The sequence below is a fragment of the Rhincodon typus genome, chromosome 30 (genome assembly GCF_021869965.1).
Source record: "Rhincodon typus isolate 14 chromosome 30, sRhiTyp1.1, whole genome shotgun sequence".
In the NCBI taxonomy this organism is placed as follows: domain Eukaryota; kingdom Metazoa; phylum Chordata; class Chondrichthyes; order Orectolobiformes; family Rhincodontidae; genus Rhincodon; species Rhincodon typus.
In genome coordinates, this window is record NC_063361.1 from 18422747 (window position 1) to 18443958 (window position 21212).

At 41.1% G+C, this 21212-nt stretch overlaps 1 protein-coding gene across 1 annotated transcript in view; it reads left to right on the forward strand.

The window, feature by feature from the left end:
- itga3b (integrin, alpha 3b) overlaps nucleotides 1-21212 on the forward strand; it is a 173620-nt gene that overhangs the window by 84164 nt on the left and 68244 nt on the right. The window contains exons 3-6 of the mRNA XM_048614589.1: nucleotides 109-188; nucleotides 3844-4102; nucleotides 6482-6586; nucleotides 8877-9084. Of these exons, the coding sequence (XP_048470546.1) occupies nucleotides 109-188; nucleotides 3844-4102; nucleotides 6482-6586; nucleotides 8877-9084 (652 nt within the window). The remainder of the gene's footprint in view (nucleotides 1-108; nucleotides 189-3843; nucleotides 4103-6481; nucleotides 6587-8876; nucleotides 9085-21212) is intronic.

Sequence of the window (21212 nt, forward strand, 5' to 3'; positions counted from 1 at the left end):
TTTGTCTTCTCTCAACATCCAGAATGTATCTTGTTGTGATGTCTGAACGATCTTTTGTTTTCACATCATGAACTACTATCTCTTTTCACCATATCATTGTTTCTACAGCTGATCCACAAACTGAAAGTAAGGAGGACCAGTGGCTTGGAGTCACCGTGGCAAGTCAAGGGCCTGGTGGGAAGGTGGTGGTAAGGCAACTTTATGAATTGTTTTTTTCTGCAGGTTATCGTGCTTTGAGAATAAATGCGCTTGAGGTTGGATGTTGAGCTGTGGATTTATGACATAATTTCTGTCTGCGCTGTGTCCCAAATTCTGAATTTATCATTGTGGAGACTTGGTGAGTAGAAGTTGGACTGCACCTGTGCAGAGACAGAGAACTAACTTTTTATCTTGTTGGTACTTTAAGATTGCAGGGGTATGTGTCTTATCCAGTCTTGTTCAGCAATGGCAAGTTACACAAGAAGACATTACTGGGAATAATGTTTTGTTCTTGACATTGACAGGCAGTAATTTTTAATGAGACTGATTTGTTGTATATGGTTGTTCATTTTGACTAGTATAATGCCTTTGAAATTTGATTTATTATTTAATCACTTGTACCGAGATACAGTGAAAAGTATTTTTTTTTGGGCTAACCAGACAAATAATTCCTTACATAAGTATATCAGGGTAATAGAACAGAATGCAGAATATAGCATTACAGTTACATTTATAATGAGCAATAAATGCTGGCCCAGCCAACAATACCCACATCCCTTGAACAAATGAAAAGAAGTTAATGGAATAATCAGTTGAACTAGGCAGTGCAGTGGCTTGCCATTTTCAACTTGAGAACTGCTTTTTAAATTCACGTGAGAATGATTGAATGAGTTGCCTTACTCTATTCATTGTGAGGGTCCAAACTTGTTAAGGTAATTTAACCCAGTTCTCAGTCCATAAAAATTCATGGTATAGCATTACTCAAGAACCAACACTGATTGACCCAGATCTTCTGCTCAACTTCGAAGATCGTCAATGCTGCACAGAGATCTCTTTGGCAATTTTTCAGCTGAAATTCCCATCCCAGCTGATCAGTTATAGACAGACAATCATAGAGAACACTGACCAGCACAAACGGAGCCAGGATATTCCCACTTTTCACAACGGTAACTGCCACGTTCAGTAACGGTCTCCAGTCTTTCAGTAAGTGAGTGGATTAGTGATCAGGTAAGTGTGTAGTCTGGTTGGGTGAGGGATAGTTTGAGCAGTGTAATTTGATTGGGTTGATCGGGAGTGAGAGGGGGATGTGAAATTGTTTAGTTACTCTTGCTAATCCTGCAAATTACATTAAGTGATAAGCATATCTATCTCGGGTCTCTGAGACAGCTCGGTGTTGGTTTGCTAAGTCTCCAGGCATCAGAAATCAACTCTTCAGAAGTTTAAATTTTCCGGGAAACTTCTCACATTTACGTATGTCAGGATTTTCATGGGGTTCTGATGCACATCTCCCAATTTGTAGCTAATCTCTGACAGTCTGGATACTGGACCCTTTACTGAGGGTTCCTGAAGGTAACCATTGTTACTAAAGATAGACATCCTTTTGACACAGCATGCAGGATGATTCTTGTTGGAAATGCAACAAGCCTCATCGCTGAGATAGTCAATGGGATAATTAGAAGGTTCCACTTGACAGGCTTCTGAGTTTTTATTTCTTGGGCATGCTTGGTACTGGTCCATAACAAAGTTGTGTCCCCAAAACGCTAATCTTTACCGTGTAATTGGAACTGAAATTCATATTGCTCTCATGTATTTTGTCGATCATAAGATACTGGCCTGGTGACCTGCTTAGATGTTTCAAGAAATCTGCAAGATACAGCCATTGTCTTTTGCCTCTGTGGAGATGGAGGATTGTTAGGCTCATCGACTAATAGTTTGAGAATGGGCCACTGCTAACTTCGCAAGTACATGAATGGAAATACCATATTCTATTCAGGAATTGGTCAATGAATGATGTAAAGCTACAATAAATTCCTTCTGCAACTTACATTTAAATTGGGCTTTTCATCATTGCCTGGGAGACCTCCACTTCTGTTCTTTGAAATAGAGCCAAAGAAAGAAGGGAAAGATTAAAAAGGGACCTAAGGGGCAACATTTTCATGCAGAGGGTGCTGCATATATGGAACAAGCTGCCAGAGGAAGTGGTGGAAGTTGGTACAAGTACAACATTTAATAGTCATCTGGATGGGTACATGAATAGGAAGGGTTTAGAGAGATGTGGGTCAAATGCTGGCAGATGGGACTAGATTAATTTAGGATATCTGGTTGGCATGGACAAGTTAGACCGAAGGGTCTGCACAACTCTATGACTCTAATGTTTGTTATCCACCAGACCAGGCTGATAGGGTGTTGGTTTACTCTGTCACCAAAAGACTGCACCTCAGACAATGCAGCATGTAGGACCGTTTTTCCCAACCTGGGACAAAGACTCAGAGGCAGGCAGGATTCAAGCAAGTGGAAGATGCTTATTCAAGCAGACACCGGTTTATGCAGGGAGAGGGCCAAAGGATCTTCCCTGAATTGGAAACAAAGAAATACAACATTTTTATACATTTTTGTGTTACAGTAATCAAATACAACATAGTCATCATCATTCCCCTTAATTCAAACACCCAATCCTGTGGGACACCTAATCAGTGAAGGGCACTTCCATGGACAGCCCCAGGTTCCCATGATCTTACGATATAAGGTAGACATTGTAATCACTAGGACATGGGATCTTCCCATGCATCCTATTCATTCACATTCCAAAAGTTTAATGGCTATACTCCTTCAGGTCTTTCTCAGGCTTGTCTATCTGTAAGGACAGCTCAAATTCTATTCCCATTGTGTTTTGGTGCTGTCTTTTATCACTTTCAATTAATCCTTTTATTTTCCCACTGTCCCAATTACATAATGTAAAAATAAAAAGTCAGTTAGTTTTAACTAATTGCTATAAGGTTAACTTCTGTTATAAAGTTAATTATGAGTGTAACGTTATACAACTACCTCTACTGTCAGCATTTTGTAATTTATGGGTTGTGATCAATCAATCTTGCCTAGGGCATAAGAGAAGGTGTCTTCTAAGGCTAGTTAATCTTTACATCTAAGCTTAATTTTTTTTTAAGGCTTGTTTTATGTCCTGATTATGTATTGAAACCAATTTCTATGATTTGAGCATTTTTTAGCTATAAACTATTTAGTATTACAGGTAGTTTCAAAGAGGCAACTATTTACTACAAAATAACTTTAGCTGTTATCCTTGCAGCTGCTTGAGGACCTAATCTAGCACCTGACTATTTATTTATCGGGACAATCACCCTTTCATTAGAAGAGCTGGAATTGGTCATTTATCTGTCCTAAGGCATTCTTTCATCCGATCTGTCTCGGATGGGAACATACAGCGTTCTCTTACTGACCTTCTAGCAGTTTTGTTCAAAGGTACCATTGTATTTCTCTGTGTGAGCAGGCTGCTTAGTTTTGCTTAGCCTTGTCTGCTATCTTGTAAGCAGGCGTGGGCCACTTAGTGCGTTCAGGTGCAAGCCACCTTACATAGCCAGGTACAGGTCACCCCTACGCAGCACATCCTCAGCAATGCGCTGTAATGTCAGCTTTGATTTCTGTGCTCAAATTCTGGACATGGCCTTGAATTTTATGACTAAAGAAGGTGAGAGTGCTACCAACAAAGTTACAATGGACCCATACATTGCCAATATTGTGTTAGATTGATTTGTGCAAGTGGCTTATTGCAACAAAAACATACATTGAGGGGAGATTTTCATTGGCAAGATATCTATTTTCAAATATGGCCCATTTATTTCCCCACAGGTTTGTGCACATCGTTATGAGAAGAGACAACTGACGCAACAGGATGAGAAGAGAATTTTAGTGGGTCGCTGTTTTATTTTGAGTGACAACATCGCCATCAATCCAGATGATGACTGGGACACTTCGCCAGCGCAATTCTGTGAAAATGTAGGGGATGATCACCAGGGACTGCTTATGTGCCAGCAGGGCATGGCTGCGGGATTCACGCACCCTAATCATTATGCATATTATGGAGCACCAGGTGGCTGGAACTGGCAAGGTCTGGCATTGATAAATGAATTCTGCAACTTTTCTTTCATATTAAGCTTGAAAAGTTATAGGGGTGTCAATCTTGTTGAGAGGAGTAATAAACCATTTCAGACTGGGTGAGAATACAGTGCAATTGTGTTGTTGATCCTCTTAACTCCAGAAAGAAAGTATTTTTTTCTCTAATAATGCAGGAAATCATTCACATTTCTTGGGCTGTTTTTGGCTTTTGTTAGCGTTATGTTGGCTTGGAGAGGAATCATAAAGGCCTCGTGGAAAAATTGCAGTCAGGTTCAATGGACGTCATAGAAACATATTCTGCATGCATGAAGAAGGAATGCCAGCACATCAGCAGATTGCCTGTCTTGCTTGGCCAGACGAGCTGATTGAGATTAGACGGTAACTGTTGTTCAGAGGGTCAGTCCTCTGTTCTTGATAATAGAACCCAGTCAAGGTGAAGTTTCTGATTCTTCTCACCACCTTGGGAACACTTCCTTCATTTTATCCAGTTTATCTTATTTTTGAAGCAGATGTTGACATACGATCCAGTTTTCTTTTTGCTTTGTCTGACCTGTCAAGAACTTGTGCCTTCTTTTGATTCTTCAGATCTCGGCTGAAGTATTTTTCTGTGGGCATCAATGTAAAATCAGAGTAGCTGATGGCTCTGTTGGCCTGGCTTTGTTAACCCTCTGGAACGGTGTCTTATGTATGCCAAGCATTTTGAATATTGCTAGTCTTTTTGATAACATTTGTTCATCCATTTAATTTGCACAATAACCAACTGTTTATCCAATTCCACATGCCACCATCTTGTGTTTGCATGCAAACATTGGTGAGGCACAACAAGCGTTTTGGCTTAACCCTAGCAATGATATTTGATTTGATTTTGATTTATTATCACATGTACCAAAATACAGTGAAAAGCTTTCTTTATGAGCAGTACAGGCAAATCACAGCAAGCAAAGGATGTACAGATTGAAAAAATACTTAGAGGCATGCAGGTTACATTATTTGAGGCTACAGTTATGTACTGGCCAAAAGAAGCTGTTCCTGAACCTGCTGGTGTGTGTGTTCAGGCTCCTGTATCTTCTGCCTGACGGAAGAGACTGAGGAGGTCATTACCTGGATGTGATGGGTCTTTGATGTTGGTCACCTTTCCGCGGCAGAGGGCCATGTAAATGGAGTCAATGGATGGAGGCCAACCTTTCGTGATGGTCTGGGTTCTTCACACCACCTTCTGTAGTTTCTTACAGTCCCAGGCAGAGCAGTTGCCATACCAGGCCATTATGCACCCAGCCAGTATGCTTTCAATGGTGCATCCGTAGAAATTGGTGAGGGACCTTATGAACATGCCAAATTTCCTGAGCCGCCTGAGGAAGAAGAGGTGTTGTTGTTACCTTCTTGACTGTCACATTTACGTGGGAAGTCTGGGACAGGTTGTCGGTTATCGTCACTCCGAGGAACGTGATGCTCTTCACTCCCTTAGTTTGAACACCTGAGATTATTAGTATTTGTAGTGTTGCTCAAAGCCATTATGTTAGACAATTCAGCGTAGCATATAAACCCTTATTTTTCACCTGAAGTTGGCCCCAGCTGAAAAGTTTATGTACCTTATGTTTCCATTTTAAATTTTGTATTTTTGAGGCCAATACAAACTTACTTTGGTAACTTGTTACAACATTCAATTGAGAAAGCTTTACTCCTCTCCATCCTCTTCTAATTTCCACGGTGCCGCACTAGACTCCTCGGATAAGGTGGAAAGGTAGATGGCTTGCTCCCAAGGCACAGCTGATGCCACTCTGAACAGATGGTGTTGTTTGAGGGATGAATGTTGGCAATGACAACAGGGGAATTTGTTACTTTTTCAAAAATAGGTGTCTCAGCATCTTTACATTTGTGAAAAGGCCAGCAGATTTGGATTTACATTTCCCGTGAAGACCGACCCTGCAACAGCTCAGCACTAAAGTGACAGCTTAGATTATGCACTAAAGTCCTAGAATGATGCTTAAACTCACAAGCTCAAATGAGTGCTGCTAAGTGAACAATTGTCACATTCAGGAATATATGGCAAGATAACAAGCCATTATGCTTCAAAATAGACTGAGCTCAGCTTTTCTGATTTGATGTTGTTGTCCTTTTTGTGAAACATATGAAACAGCCAAACCAATGAAGATATAAATAAACATCATTGAAGGACAATATTACCCTTACATGTAACATTTGTAATTTAAACAATACATTTTATTTAGTGAAGCCATTTACCAGAAATGTACTTCACATAATTTTAATTACAGTTAAACTTGATTCCGTATTTTCAGCGTGTGTTAATACAAGAAAATATATCATGAATAAGTCATGAAGTTTTGATGGATCATTTTCTTTTCTTTTTCAGGAACTGTCCAAGTCTCACAAAAGAATATCACATTTCTCGATCTCAATATACTGTCTGATGGTCCTTACATACTGAAAGAAACAGGAAAGACTCACAGCTACATAGGTATTACTTAGTTTCTGCAAGGCTTTCTCCATTTTCATCCCTCCACTGTTGGAGACACTGACTCATACCAGACTTTTGTACAACAGGCAGCTGTAACCATCCCCACCATACACATTGGATACTCCTCGTGTCTTTGCATACAGTTCAGCTTGGGTAGGATGAATGTAACACATAGGGAAACAGCACGGTTGCTCAATGGTTAGCACTGCTGCCTCACAGTGCCAGGGACTTAAGTTTGATTCCAGCCTAGGGTGACTGTTTGTGTGGAGTTTGCACATTCTCCTTGTCTCTGCATGGGTGTCCTCCCTCAGTTGTAGTTGTCTTTTCCCTAGGATGGGTGATTTTAAGATTGAAGGGGACGTTTTTAAGGTGATAGGAGAGAGATTTTAAGAGGACATGAGGGACAGATTTTTAACACAGGGGGTAGTTGCTTGTGGAATGAACTTCCTGAGGAAGTGAAGGATGTGGGTACAATTACAACATTTAAAAGACATTTGGATAAGTATACGAATAGGGAAGGTTTGGAGGGATATGGTCCAGGAGCGGGCAGGTGCAACTAGTTTAGTTTGGGATTATGTTTGGCATGGACTGGTTGGACCGAGGGGTCTGTTTCTGTGCTGTGTGACTCTATGACTGTATGACTGTATGTGCAGTTTAGGTGAACTGGCAATGCTGAAGTTGTCCATAGTGTTCAGGGGTGTGTAGACTAGGTGGATTAACCATGGCTAATGAGGGGTTGCAGGGATAAAGTGGGAGGTCTGGGTCCAGTTGGGATGCTCTTCAGAGGGTTGGTATAGGCTCAATGGGCTAAATGGCCTCTTTCCGCAGGGATTCTATTCTGCCATTTTCCATCTACATGTCCTTTCCAATACGGCTCACTACGGAGTGATCTAGAATAGGGACAAATGCTATTTTTGATATCAGTGTACCTGACATTGGAGGGTGGCAGAAAAAGATAATTTATTAAAGCTCCCATCTTCTCTATATACCCATTTGGTTGACATGAAACTAATTGCAGTCTCATCTTTTTCTTCCCAGTGGTTCAAAGTAGTAAAATGTTCCTCAATGTTTCCTTCCTCCTCCAACCAGCAGGTCTTCATGGACATGGAATCAGTTAATGGATGATTCCCAATTTGTCTCCAGTTCTCTTTTACTCTGCTCCACATTGCAGGTGTCCCACATGGAGCGTTATGGCCCCCCATCTTAACTTATCAATGAAAAGAAATAAACTGGGGCATAGGGCAACTCATTTTAGTTGTTCATTCTGAGAGTTGAGAAGAGACCAAAAATTTCAGCGTTTGTGATTTCCCTTTCGAGTGCTGGAAGAATTAGTCATCCTGTTTGAGTCTGAAGGTTTCCCAGTGTGTCTCAGCCAAATCACAAGGTGCAGGGTTCCAGCTGCTGTGTGCAAGGGGCAAATGGAAAGAGGAAGCACCATTGTGGCAGAGAGACAGGTTGTGGCATCCTAAAATTTTGCATCCCAATTTGTCCTTGTTTTTAAAAAAAAACGTGGAACAGAAATTGATAAAAGCAACTTTTTTGTGTTTTAACTTTATGGAGCACCTCAACATATGTTATTTGTCACAGTTGTTTGTTGTTAGAATCTTTATTTGTAATAAATAGTAGTTGTTGTTAAGTGCAGAAACATGATCCATCTGGATCTTGCTGACAAGTAAATTGGAGACTTTGCAGACTTCAATAAAACTAACAATGAACTCCTATGATGACTGGAAATAGCAGGGCTTGATGTCCAGTGAGGCATCTTCAAATTGGGTTACATGTGCTGTAGCATTTATGACAGTTGTGATTTCAGTCCTCCTCCATTATCATTTCTGAATTATTTGCTTTAATGTTTGTTTTGTCTAGTTTTTCCCCCCATCTTTTTAGATAATGTATTCACTTCCTACACTCTGTTGAATGTGAAACCTCCTTACTAGGTACCCTCCCAACTTAAGGAAAGAAACTGCATTTCATACGGGATCCTACGTAAGAAGCAGTGATTGACTATTCAATCACTGGAGGATCACAAACAAGCTCGCTGTAGTTCTGTGCACAAACGTGGTGTTCAGAAGGGGCTGATAGAATGCAATAAGAATGAGACCCCCTGGCTGCTGATGTAGCCCTTCTTTACCTAAATGAACTGAAACTAGTTGCAGTGTCCAAGATGAAGTTAAATGGTTTGTCCCCTGAACTTGTAATCTATTTGTTATAATCCAGCTGCTTCACTAGCTGAGCCAGATAGAGCCTATTCAGTAATCTCATTGCTAACCTTGAGCTTTCCTTTTCATAGGATACTCGCTTACTGCTGGACAGAGAGTCACACATCCCAGGCAGTTCAGCTATGTGGCAGGAGGCCCGCGCCATAATCACACAGGAGCAGTGTTTGTTCTCAGACAGAGCACAGATGATGAATTAGCTATCGAGCACACTATAATGGGAAGTCAAACAGGGTCTTACTTTGGGAGTTCAGTGGCTATTGCTGATCTTAATAATGATAGGTAAGTAAAGTGGAAATTTCAAGCTTGCTGTACACATCTTTGAACTTTTTTACCATTACCATTTGAATGGTGTAGACTGCCTCTTCCCTATTGGGGAATTCGTATTCCTGAAGTAAGTAGAAAGAGACCCAAACCGATTATCCATTGGGAACAGCATTGTAAGTAGATCTCTTGTCATGCTGGCTTTCCCAACCCATTTCTTCAATGGTTGTTTCAATTTCCATTGGGTCCAAACTAAATTAGACCACTGAGATTTTTGAATTCAGTGATCTAAATCCCAGATTTATAAATGGGAGCAGCCGCGTCTTTATTATAGTGAGATACAAGAGCATATGTTTAAAAATGGCTCTTATTAGAAAATAATTTTTAGGAAAGAAGTTCAGAATGACTTTCAGTTTGTGGGAACAGAGGAGTGAGCTGTACATATCTGTTTTCATTCCGGAGGGAGGGATTAAGTTCTTTTTAGTCTGGGGAAATGTGGGATTAGGAGGCAAACAAGTAAAGTGACTGGTGTCCTTATTTAGAAAACATGGAAGAATGAGGGAAGCTTCTAACTGCAGTCTTCAAAATGGCTATAGAATGATAAGTATACAACTTCAGGTGACAGCTTTACGATCTGGAACTTGAAATTGAGACATGGATACTCTGCAATCTCATTAATCTGCTTTATGTCTAATCCTGCCAAATTACTAAATTTTTGCAGCAAATTTAATGCAGAAAATAGCTTTGTCCTCATTTGCCAACGGGAAAAAGAGCATCTGTCAGCGGCCAGCACGTTGTTAGGCTGGGCACATCAGCCTCATTTGCAAATGTCTGCCTTCTATTCCATTTGTGCATATATTTTTCATCAACCTATTCAGATGTGCTGTGACACATCTCGGGCAAGTGGGTCTTGAACTCTGATGTTCTAGCCCAGAGATTGTGGAACTACCACTGTGCCACAAGACTCCCATTATATTTTTTTGACATTGGGCCTAACTAAAGACAATTCAGCTGAGGACTCAGGAATCATTCTGTACAACAGCTGATCAATGCCACTGCTAATTAAGTAGGATGCTTGAACAAATATCCCTTTAGGATTTGGATTGCAGGTGCTTCCTGACCTAAGAATATTGTTGCAACATATCTGTAGTGTATTGATTGTTAAACTCCCCTCCCACGCTAAATATCCCCAGTTCGAAATCAGGCAGAAACACTGTCAACCAGCCTAGTGTGAGTTGAAAGCTATAGTATTGGTGCTGCGTTTTGTGGTGCAGCATTCATGTCCTTACCTCTGGGCCAGAAGGTCCAGATTCAAGTCCCATTTGCCCCAGTGTATTCTCTCAACACTACCAAATGAGTTGATTTAAAATTAATTCTTATTTTCTCAGTTTTTTGCTTCATTGCTACAATGTAAAAGAACTTTAGATTCCAAAATTCATAACGATTTGAAAGCAACGTGTGCATTGTGAGCATTTTTATAGAACAGCCTGTTTAACCATGAGCTAAATGATGCAGTTTTACTCATGTTTGAGTGAGGTTCTTGTGAGACAGATGTATTGAAGTTTTTATTACAACATTAATTCTTTACAAGGCTATGATGTCATAGATATACACATATAATATGGGCGCTCTGTTTGCTGATGTTACGGTACGTTGAATACACTTAACTGACTAACTACACTGACTTGTATTAGAACAAAGAACAAAGAAAGTTACAGCACAGGAACAGGCCCTTTGGCCCTCCAAGCCTGCATTGATATGCTGCCTGTCACAACTGAAACCCCTACCCTTCCGGGAACCGTATCCCTCTATTCCCATCCTATTCTAGAGAAAGAGTGACTGAAGACAAGTCAGGTAGCTTTTGCACCAAAAAGTCACATATCATGATGTTATGTAACTTTTAAAGGTGCAGTTGGTGTGGATCTGTTCCAAATTACAATGCCTGTATTTTCTTTTTGCAGAATGGGAACCCTTTTCAAGATGAACACATACAGTGATGCAAATACTGGGCTCATTCTTGGAGCTTTTTGACCAAGTATCAATCGCACTGAGTTTTTTGGAGAACTTTTCAGCACAAAGCTGAGCGGGATTTGTCACCATATCTGAGCAAACTGTCCACTGTAACTACTTGCCCCTCCCTGTGGCAGTCCCCTTGCCTCATCTTGCCACATGCCATTCCTGGACCAACTCACCAGTCGGTGAATAGCCATTGAAAGACCATGATCCCTGGTGTCAACACCATCTTTACAAGTCTGCCATGCAACCAGACAAGTGCTGGCAGTCTGGTATTGCCCTTTGTTGGCAATGTAATGACATAGCAGCCACAAAACCCATGGTACTCAACATGTGGCTAACACTCCCTTGCACATGCAACCCCATATTTGTATGGTAGTTGTTGTTTAAACGCCAGGCCATACCTGTCCTTAGCTACACCCGGCCCAAACATTCTCTTAAGTTGGCACTACCCTGACAAATGCCCACTGTAGACCTGCATCATGTCATTGTCTGATAGAGGGACATCATTTATCGACAAGTAATTGGACAATTCTAAGCATGAGCTTTTATTCACAGACAAAAAACTTGAGCATAAATGAGAAAAGTAGAGGCTCACAATGCAAACCAAATGCTGGCGTCATGACCAATGACTGTTTGACAGTGTTTGATGATCTTCTGCACCCAGTAGAAATGGCTGTCAATGAGCTCTTGTCTGGCTTAACTAGATGCAGACCTTCCCTCCATCATAAGTTCCAAAGTGCGGATGTTTGCCAATGATTGCACAATGTTCAGCACCATTCATGACTCCTCAGATACTGAAGTAACTCATGTTCAAATGCAACAAGTAGGGATAAAATCCAGGCTTGGGCTGATCAGTAATAAGTAACATTCATTTTTTCTTTATTCGTTCATGGGATGAGGGACGTCACTGGCTAGGCAGCATTTATTGCCCATCCCTAATTGCCTAGAGGGCAGTTATGAGTCAACCACATTGCTGTGGGTCTGGAGTCATATGTAGGCCAGACCAGGTAAGGATGGCGGTTTCCTTCCCTGTAGAACATTAGTGAACCAGATGTGTTTTTCCGACAATTGACAATGGATTCACAGTCATCATTAGGTTCTTAATTCCAGACATTTATTGAATTCAAATTCCACCATCTGCCGTGGCGGGATTTGAACCCAGGTCCCCAGAACGTTATCTGTGTCTCTGGATTAATAATCCAGCGAAAATTCCATTAGGCCATTGCCACACAAATGCCAGGCAATGACCATGCCCAAGAAGAGATAATTTAGCCACCGTCACTTGACATTCAATGGTGTTACCATCACTAAATCCCCCACTATCGACATCCTTAGTGTTACACTGACCAGAAATTCAACTGGACTTGCCACATAAACACAGTGGCTATGAAAGCATTTCAGAGGCTGGAATACTATGATGAGTAACTCACCTCCTGACTGTCCACCGTCTACAAGGCACAAGTCAGGGGTGTGATGGAATAGTCCCCACTTGCCTGGATGGGTGAAGCTCCAACAACATTCAAGAAGCTTGACACATCCAGCACAAGGTAGCCCACTTGACCGGCACTACATCCACAAGCATCCAACCCTCCACCACCGACGCTCAGTACACACTGCTGCTACTATCTACAAGATGCACTGCAGAAATTCACCAGAGATCCTTAGACAGTCGCTTCCAAACCCACAACCACTTCCATCTGGAAGGATAAGAACAGCAGGTATATGGGAACAGCACCACCTTCAGGTTCCCCTCTAATCTACTCACCCTCCTGACTTCACTGTCACTGGGTCAAAATCCTGAAATTCCCCTCTAAAAACATTGAGGGTCAACCCACAGCATTTGGCCTGCTATGGTTCAAAAAGGCAGCTCAACACCACCTTCTCAAGGGCAACTAGGGACGGGCAATAAATGCTGGCCAGCCAGCGACGCCCACATCCCAAAAGTGAATAATAAAAACAGCTTATGAAATCACAATTTGTTTGCATTTGAAGAGTGCCATCATGGAGAGTATTACTTTGTCTCTGAGTGACCAAAAGGAATGGAGTAGCTCAGGGAACTGTTGGATGTGTTGAGGCCACCTGCTGATGATCATCTTGAGCAGTTCCAGTGATTATCATGTGACATAGTTTGCTGAATCTGCTCTGCTGAGCTGTAATCAAAAGGTGTGAGATTGAGGTTGGCTTCTAGAATCATTTGCTGTGCAAGTGATGTCTCCTTGTAGACGATTATATGTATATCTATGTATTTCACTATATCAATAATACAAGGTCTACCTGTATCAATGATGTAAACATTCCGGGTATCCATCCTAAGGATCCACAATAATATTTAAGATGGAAAATACCAAAGCAAGGGATATCCAACTTGCAAACAGTTAAGAATGTCTGTACCACGCGATAGGAGTTTCCTGAGTACATCTCATGTTAGATGCAAAAAAGAATGATATTTGCACTGGCATCAGTGTCAGTCTCGACATATAGTGCATGTTGTTCATTCCTTTTAGGACAGATCACTTGGAAGATGGTAAAAGCTGCAGGTTTTCTGATGAGGGGCGTAAGGTTTTCCACTTGTTGTGTCTGACTAGGTTTTACTGTAACATTGCAGTTACCTCTTCGACTTTACTGACCTGCTTGCATGTTATGGATGGAATTTTAGAAACTTTTATTTGGTTGTGTTCCTTGATTGGCTCTACTTCACATGTGGGATTTCTCTGGGTTATTGGCTAAAATTTGTAAGAAATCCTTGTAGAATAAAGCCTGCATCTGCCACAAAATACTCAGCATTGCCTTGGTGGGTGAAACAAGCCACACCTCATACAAGATTTTTACAGAGCACTATCCTCGTTGATGGATTTGGTTCAGAATTAAGCATTTCAAAATGCTTCTGGCCTGCTCCAATTGCTTTGAACTTGCATCCTTCTTCTAGCTGTACACTAATGGTATATTTTTTGGGTTTATCTAGAAGAGCTGTCAGAGGAAGTAGTGGAGGCTGGTACAATTACAACATTTAAAAGGCATCTGAATGGGTATTTGAATAGGAAGGGTTTAGTGGGAAATGGGCCAAATGCTGGCAAATGGGACTAGATTAGTTTAGGATATCTGGTCAGCATGGATGAGTTGGACTGAAGGGTCTGTTTCCGTACTGTACAACTCTGACTCTATGACTCTAAGTGCCTTTCAGAGAATAATAATGGATGTGTATACGATGAGGAGATCCATAAACTGTTCAGCTAGTTAGTTACAGGAAAATCATTTCTGTGTATTTGCACTGGTGCTGGCCTGATTGATTATTTCACTGGGCTTTTGTCAGTATGACATGCATTTAAGCCTGTGTATCATGAAATTTACTCGAATATTGAACTGATCCTCTAAAATCTGAATTTTCCATGATCATTGCAGGCATTGTAGAAATACTGGAAGATTTTTTTTTGTTCTTAATCCTTCATTGCCCAAATCAAAAAGACTTTTGACACGCTGTCACTCTTTGCCAATTAGATTGTTTTTTTTTGAATGACTGAGGTTCTGACAAAGTGTTCATGGAATGCCAATCCATGGATTTGTGTGTGTTCTTGACCGTTTTTGCTTTTAAAATGCCAAAGTAAGAATCTGTATAGTAGTGTGGTGCATTTTTATGTTGTGTTGGCTTCTATGCATTTTTCATAGTACCTTGTTGCCCCTTTAAAAATTGCAGTTTTGTACTAATAGATTTTTGCCTGTAGGCAGTATTGATGCCAGAAAGGGAATTATGATATCCCATCAGCATTTCTAAATTTTTTGAGCCAATTTGAAAAAAAAATGGAGGAATCAGCTGATATCGGTCAAGAATGTGATCTCTTAAATATAGTATAAGCTACATTTGCTTTTAGGAGTGCTTCGGAGCTGTCTCAAATAGCTATTTTTTTAAAAAAGATTAGGTGTTTGCATTTTTTTTCTTCAAGAGGTAAATACTCGCTGTGCTTCAGTACGGGGTTATAGCTTTAGTTTTGGTTGTAGTTGTAACTTTAGCTCTGAACTCAAACAGATTGATTGATAGATAATTTAGGACAAAGACTTTTCAAAACATTCTTTTGCATCCACTTACTGCCAGTTACTAGCTGCCAAGACCAATCTTCCCAATAAGCTGTATGGTGTGCACATCCACTCCAAGGTTCCATGGACAGTGATTGGCATCAACATCCCATTTGTGGCATTGATTTCTGGCTCTGGAAGTCACTGCTGTGCATGGACCTTGGAGGCCTGAGCAGCTGCAAAGAAAATTACAGAGAATCATTGGTCATGACTAGCTTTTAGTGCAGACTTGCTGCCACCATGATGTGATACTATGTAGGTGTGTTAGCCCAAGTTACCAGAAGAGTAAGGTTATTGTGAGACAGATATCTTGAAGTTTACTTACCACACTAAGTACGTTATTCACACATAAACAAGAACACTGTTTCCATTACACAAGAGAGTGACTGAAGGCAAGGCGGGTATATTTATAGCAGTAAATCACATGTCATGATGTCATCTTAACTATATTAAAGACACAGAGCCTGTGTGTGTTGGAGTCTATGCCATTAAACAACACTTGATAAAGAAAACAATGTTTCTTCCATTATCCCTTTTTTACAACAGAACAGTGGCAAGATTCCTCACTCTGTGCCTTGGAAAGCAGTGTCTCCCTACAATTAGGGGAGAGGGAAAGGGTTACAGAACTGTTGTATCAAGAATTGCGTCGAATTATATCAATTTGGAATTTTCTTTCCCACTGGATGCAACTATGCCTCCTACTGCAGTAGGCACAATCTCAGTGAAGCATTGAGTTGAGAAGGGGAGCAGGGACGTTGCTTCACATTTTCTGGCCTTTTACTCATGTATTGATAGTTTCTGGAGCAATTGCTTCCTTCTTGACTCTGTCTTCTGGTGGGTTGTGTGGGAGGGGATAATTCCTGTCCAATAGTTTATTTAAAGATCTCATTTGTCAGGACAGAAATATTGTACTCTGCAACACACAGGTATCCAGGTGTGCCCCCATTTCTTCTTGCCAATGTAGAGATGCACAGCCAGGAGTATTCTATTCTGTCTTCTTTATTTTATTCACCCATGGGATGTAGGCATCCCTGGCAAGCTCAGCATTTGTTGCCTATTAATAATTTCCTTCAGAACAGTTAAGAGTCAAATACATTGCTGCAGATCTAGAGTCACATGTTGATTAGATCTGGTAAGGATGGCAGAATTTCCTTCCCTGAAGGATATTAGTAAACCAGATGGGTCTTTATAATGAACTATGATAGTTTTATGGTCACCATTACTGAGACAAATCTTCAATATTAAAATAAAACTCAGATTTTAATTTGAATTTCATTAGCTGCTGTTGTGGGATTTGTATCCATAGCCCCAAGACATTGGTCTGGCCCTCTGGATTACTGGTTGAGTGTCTGAAGGTCACGAGGACTGTGAAAATAATATGGAGGACAGAAACTTTGAGCTGCTGTGTGCACGGCACCAATATAACGTCCATTGAGGAATATTTTGTCTTGCCTGTCTGCAGGAAGGAGTTGAGATATTTTATTGACACAAGACCTAAGGCAGGCAGAACAATTAATAAATTGTTTTCATTAGATCTGATAAATTGTTCTCCACAACGTCGATAAGTACATTTCTGTTGATATTCAGTGCAATTTAACAGTGCAAACCAAGTCACTGTTAAGGTTAATAGACTCGACTCTTCTGCCTTTTTACTTTGCTGTCTGTTTATTGTGTCTACTTCAGTCTCATAAATATGTTCAGTCACGTTTGATTTATATTTTGGTTGTTGGTTTTCTCTTTAAGTGGTTTGCTCTTCTTACAACTTCATAATTTACTTTTATGACCAGACTGCAACTAAATAGAAAAAAAATATTTTATTGATGAGCTTAAGTTGTACAGTATAGCCACAGAGCATGAGACACACAACATTACTATCTTGCCTACTATCTGATACAGGATGTCTTCTCAGTAAATGGAATGTAATGAGAGCTGGATTTCCTCCTAGAACGCTGTCAGATAGCACATAGCGCTTGATGATCCTGTTAATAATCCTGCCTTTCAGAAAATTTTGATAATTGTCTATCCCCCATCGTGAAGTGCAGTGAAAATTAGCATGTAATATTCTCTTGTAATGAAATATTGAAGATGTAAATCTCATTGTACTTTATTTTCTTATCCAATTACCAAACCATATTGTACTCTCTTTATGAGATAGTAGGAACTGCAGATGCTGGAGCATCTGAGATAACGAGGTGTAGAGCTGGATGAACACAGCAGGCCAAGCAGCATCAGAGGAGCAGGAAGGCTGACGTTTCGGGCCTAGACCCTTCTAAGGAAGGGCTCAAGATACAAAAGAGGTGTAAGTGTCCGGTGTAAAAAAGGAAAATAGTTCACTCTCTTAATCTATCGATATCCCTTTGTAGCTTCCTGATGCCTTCTTCATAATTTACTTTCCTACCTATCTTTGTGACATCCACAAATTTAGCAATGGTACCTTACGCCCCACTATTCAAGTGATTTATATAAATTTTACAAAGTTGAGGCCCCTGCACTGATCCCTGTGCACACCGTTCATTGCATCTTGACAGCCACAAGCAGACTCATTTAAGTAAACTTTCTGTTTCCTGTTAGCTAGCCTTTCTTCTATCCACTCTAATATGTTACCCTCTACTCCGTTTGTCTTTATTTTTCACAGTACCCTTTGATGTGACACTTTATCAAATGCCTTCTGGAAATCTAAGCACAATACACCCACGAGTTCCCCTTTATCACAGTTCTTCAAAGTACTATAATGAATTGATTAGATGTGACTTCCCTTCCTCAAAGTCATGCACACTACCAGATTATCATGTTTTTTTTTCTATGTGTCCTGCTATAATGTCTTTAGAAATAGTTTCTTGTCATAGGGAAAATGCTAATATTAAGCTAAATGGCCTGTACATTCATGCTTTCTATCTCCCCCAACCAACTCCTTTTTAAATAATGAAGCTACATTCGCTATCTTCCAATCTAATAGAGCCTTCCCAGAATCAATGCAATGTTGGCAAATTAGAACCACACATCAACTATTTCACTAGTCACTTCTTCTAAGACCAAATGCTGAAGACCACCAGGACCCAGGAGCTTGTCAGCCCACAACTCCAACAATTTACTCAGTACCACTTTCTTGGCGATTGTAATTTTCCTGAGTTCCACCCTCCCTTCTGTTTCCTGATTTTCAGCTATTTCTATGAAGTAACTTCAATCCTCTACAGTGAAGACTGATGTAAATACTTGTTCAATTCATGTGCCATCTCTTTTTTTTTCCGTTGTTAATTCACCAGACTTGATTTCTACAGGACTAATGCTTACTTTGTTCTTTTTTTTTCATTTTAAATATCTATAGAGATTCTTACAATCTGTTTTTGTATTTCTAGTTAGCTTTTTCTCTCACTTTAATTGTTCCCTATTTAACAATATTTTAATTGATCTTTGATTTTGATATTCTACCCAATCAACTGACCTGTCACTCATCTTTGTGCAATTATACGTTTTTTGTGTATTCTAGAATATCTCCTTGAAGGTCTGCCACTATGTCTCAATTGGCCTATCGTTTAGCGTAATTTACCAGTTCACTTCAGCTCATTCTGTTTACATGCCCTCATACATGCCCAAACAATACATGACTTGTACCCATGCCTCATTCTCTAAAACTGAGTTTAAAATTCAATCATACATTGATCACCGCACCTTAGGGGAGCCAATGCAGTGAGGTATTTAGTAAATTCCATCTCATTTCACGGTACAATGTCCAGTGTATCCTAGTCTCTGGGTGGCTCCAGAACATGTTATTCTGAGAAACTATCCTGGAAACATCCCTCTTCCAAGCTAATTTTGCCATCTTATTTTTACAATCTATTTGTAGTTAAAATCCCCCCAATTATCACTGTATGTTTCTGAAAAGCTCCTATTAGTGGTCCTTTACTAATTCCCAATCCTACTGTGCAGTTACAATTCAGGGTCTATACACCCATTGATATGAGTGACTTCTTACCTTTGTCATTTCTCATCTTGACCCAAATTGCTTCTACTTCCCAGTTTCCCAAACTTAGGTTCTCTCTCCATGTCGTTCGAATACCATCAGTAATTAATAATATCACCGCTCCACCTTTTCCTAGCTCGCTGTCCTCTCTGAATGACAATATTTTGGTCCCTATCTATGGGCTGAATTTTTCTTACAAATTGGCCAAATGTCAATTTCAGGGAGTATTGTTCGGAACTGCTCGATGCTACAGGAACCTTCCGGGGTCCCTGTCGTCGCTGCCATATCTAAACACTAGCTGTGCACCAGATCAAGTAGCAGGAACTGCTCCCTCACAGTTGCAAAGTCAGAAAGTTTCCCTGGAGTGGCCAATAGAGGCAAATTTGCTCCTCAGTTTGCCGACGGGGACCTGGAGGTGCTGGTAGACTGTATGGTAGAGAGAAAAGCAGTTTTCTTTCCTCGGGACATGCCAGCCTGCTCCAAAGTTGCCATCCAGGTCAGTCCAGAAGAACAACCAGCAATGCTAGAAAATGGTTAATGACATGTTGCACTTCAATGAGGTTAAGTGCCTTCATGTTGTCCGGAGAGTGGTAAGCATGTGAAATTTCAAGTCAAAACATTATATGATTTCAAGGAGGAGTTGGATTTTGCACTTGGGGCTAAAGGGATCAAAGGATATGGAGGAAAAACAGGAACATGCTATTGAGTCAGATGATCAGCCATGATCAAACGCCTGTTCCTGCTTCTATTCTATCTGCTCCTATTTACTCTGTTTCAATGCTTTCTTGTTACCACATCATGCTCACTCTGTCTCTGCTCTTGCACCCACCTCTCACCAATGCTCACTTCTTGCCAGTCTCATCGCATGCATCATCGTCCCTCGCTCATTTCCATCAGCCCACAGCCACATGATTATCCCTTCCTGCCCTTTGTGAAGCCTATGCACTCCCTCAGGGCATTTCACCAGCTTTGACCCACCTGCACACCTTAACAGCTGTGCCAACCACTTTCAGCTCACTCGGTCCTTCTGCTTGCCTCATTCTAGGAGAAAGCAACCTACAATAAGGTGGAGGGACAGCCAAGGTGGTGGTGGGGTGCCTGAGATCTGTCTCTTTGCCCTTTCTGGGAGAGATTCCTTGCGCTAGTCGGAGAGGGCCAGGACTATGTGGTGTTGCCAAGATCTCCATATCCCAGCTACAAACAAGGTTTATTGTCTGGTGCTGCATCACTCTCATACCAGCATTGTAATTGTATTCTTAACATGCCCAAATTTCTAACCACTTTTCACAATTCATGACCTCTCTCTTGTCTCCTGCAGGTACATGCAACATCCACATGATCTCCGCTCTGAAGAGACAACACCCGCAGGACATCAGCACTTCCTCCACCTCGCAGAAAGATGCCACACATATCCCTTGGAGGGTGCAATGTAAGACTGTCTCCTCCTATCTCTAGCGGCTGGGATTCTGATAGCTCAGTGAGTACGTCCACTAGATGCCAGTCAGGAGCACTTATTGGTGAGTGCATCACTGTCATATCTCTGAAGCTGGTCGAGAAAGAAATGCTCCAGGGCACTGGGACTCAGAGGACTGGAAGAGACAAGGGACCTCCTCAACCCCAGGCAGGAGAGGACTGTGTGGTGTCAGCCATTAATAACTTTATATAAAAACACAGGCCAACACAGGAGCAGCAGGCAGCTTTGTCGGACACACTGGGCAAATTGATTCAAAGATTCATACAGACCACTAATGTTTGCAGCCTGCTGCTTTTGGCTGTCTCCATGGACATATTACAGCCTACATAGAGGGCTAGATGCAACACCCTCACTGTGTGCAATAATTGAACACAGATTCGCTGGCACGGTAGCACAGTGGTTAGCACTGCTACCTCATGGTACAGGGACCCGGGATCGATTCCAGCCTCAGGCGACTGTCTGTGTGCAGTTTGCACATTCTCCGTGTCTGCATTAGTTTCCTCCAGGTGCTCTGGTTTCCTCCCACAGTCCAAAGATCAGCAGGTTAGATGGATTGGCAATGCTAAATTGTCCATAGTGCCTAGGGTGGGAAATGCAGGGATAGGGTAGAGGGTGGGTCTGGGTGGG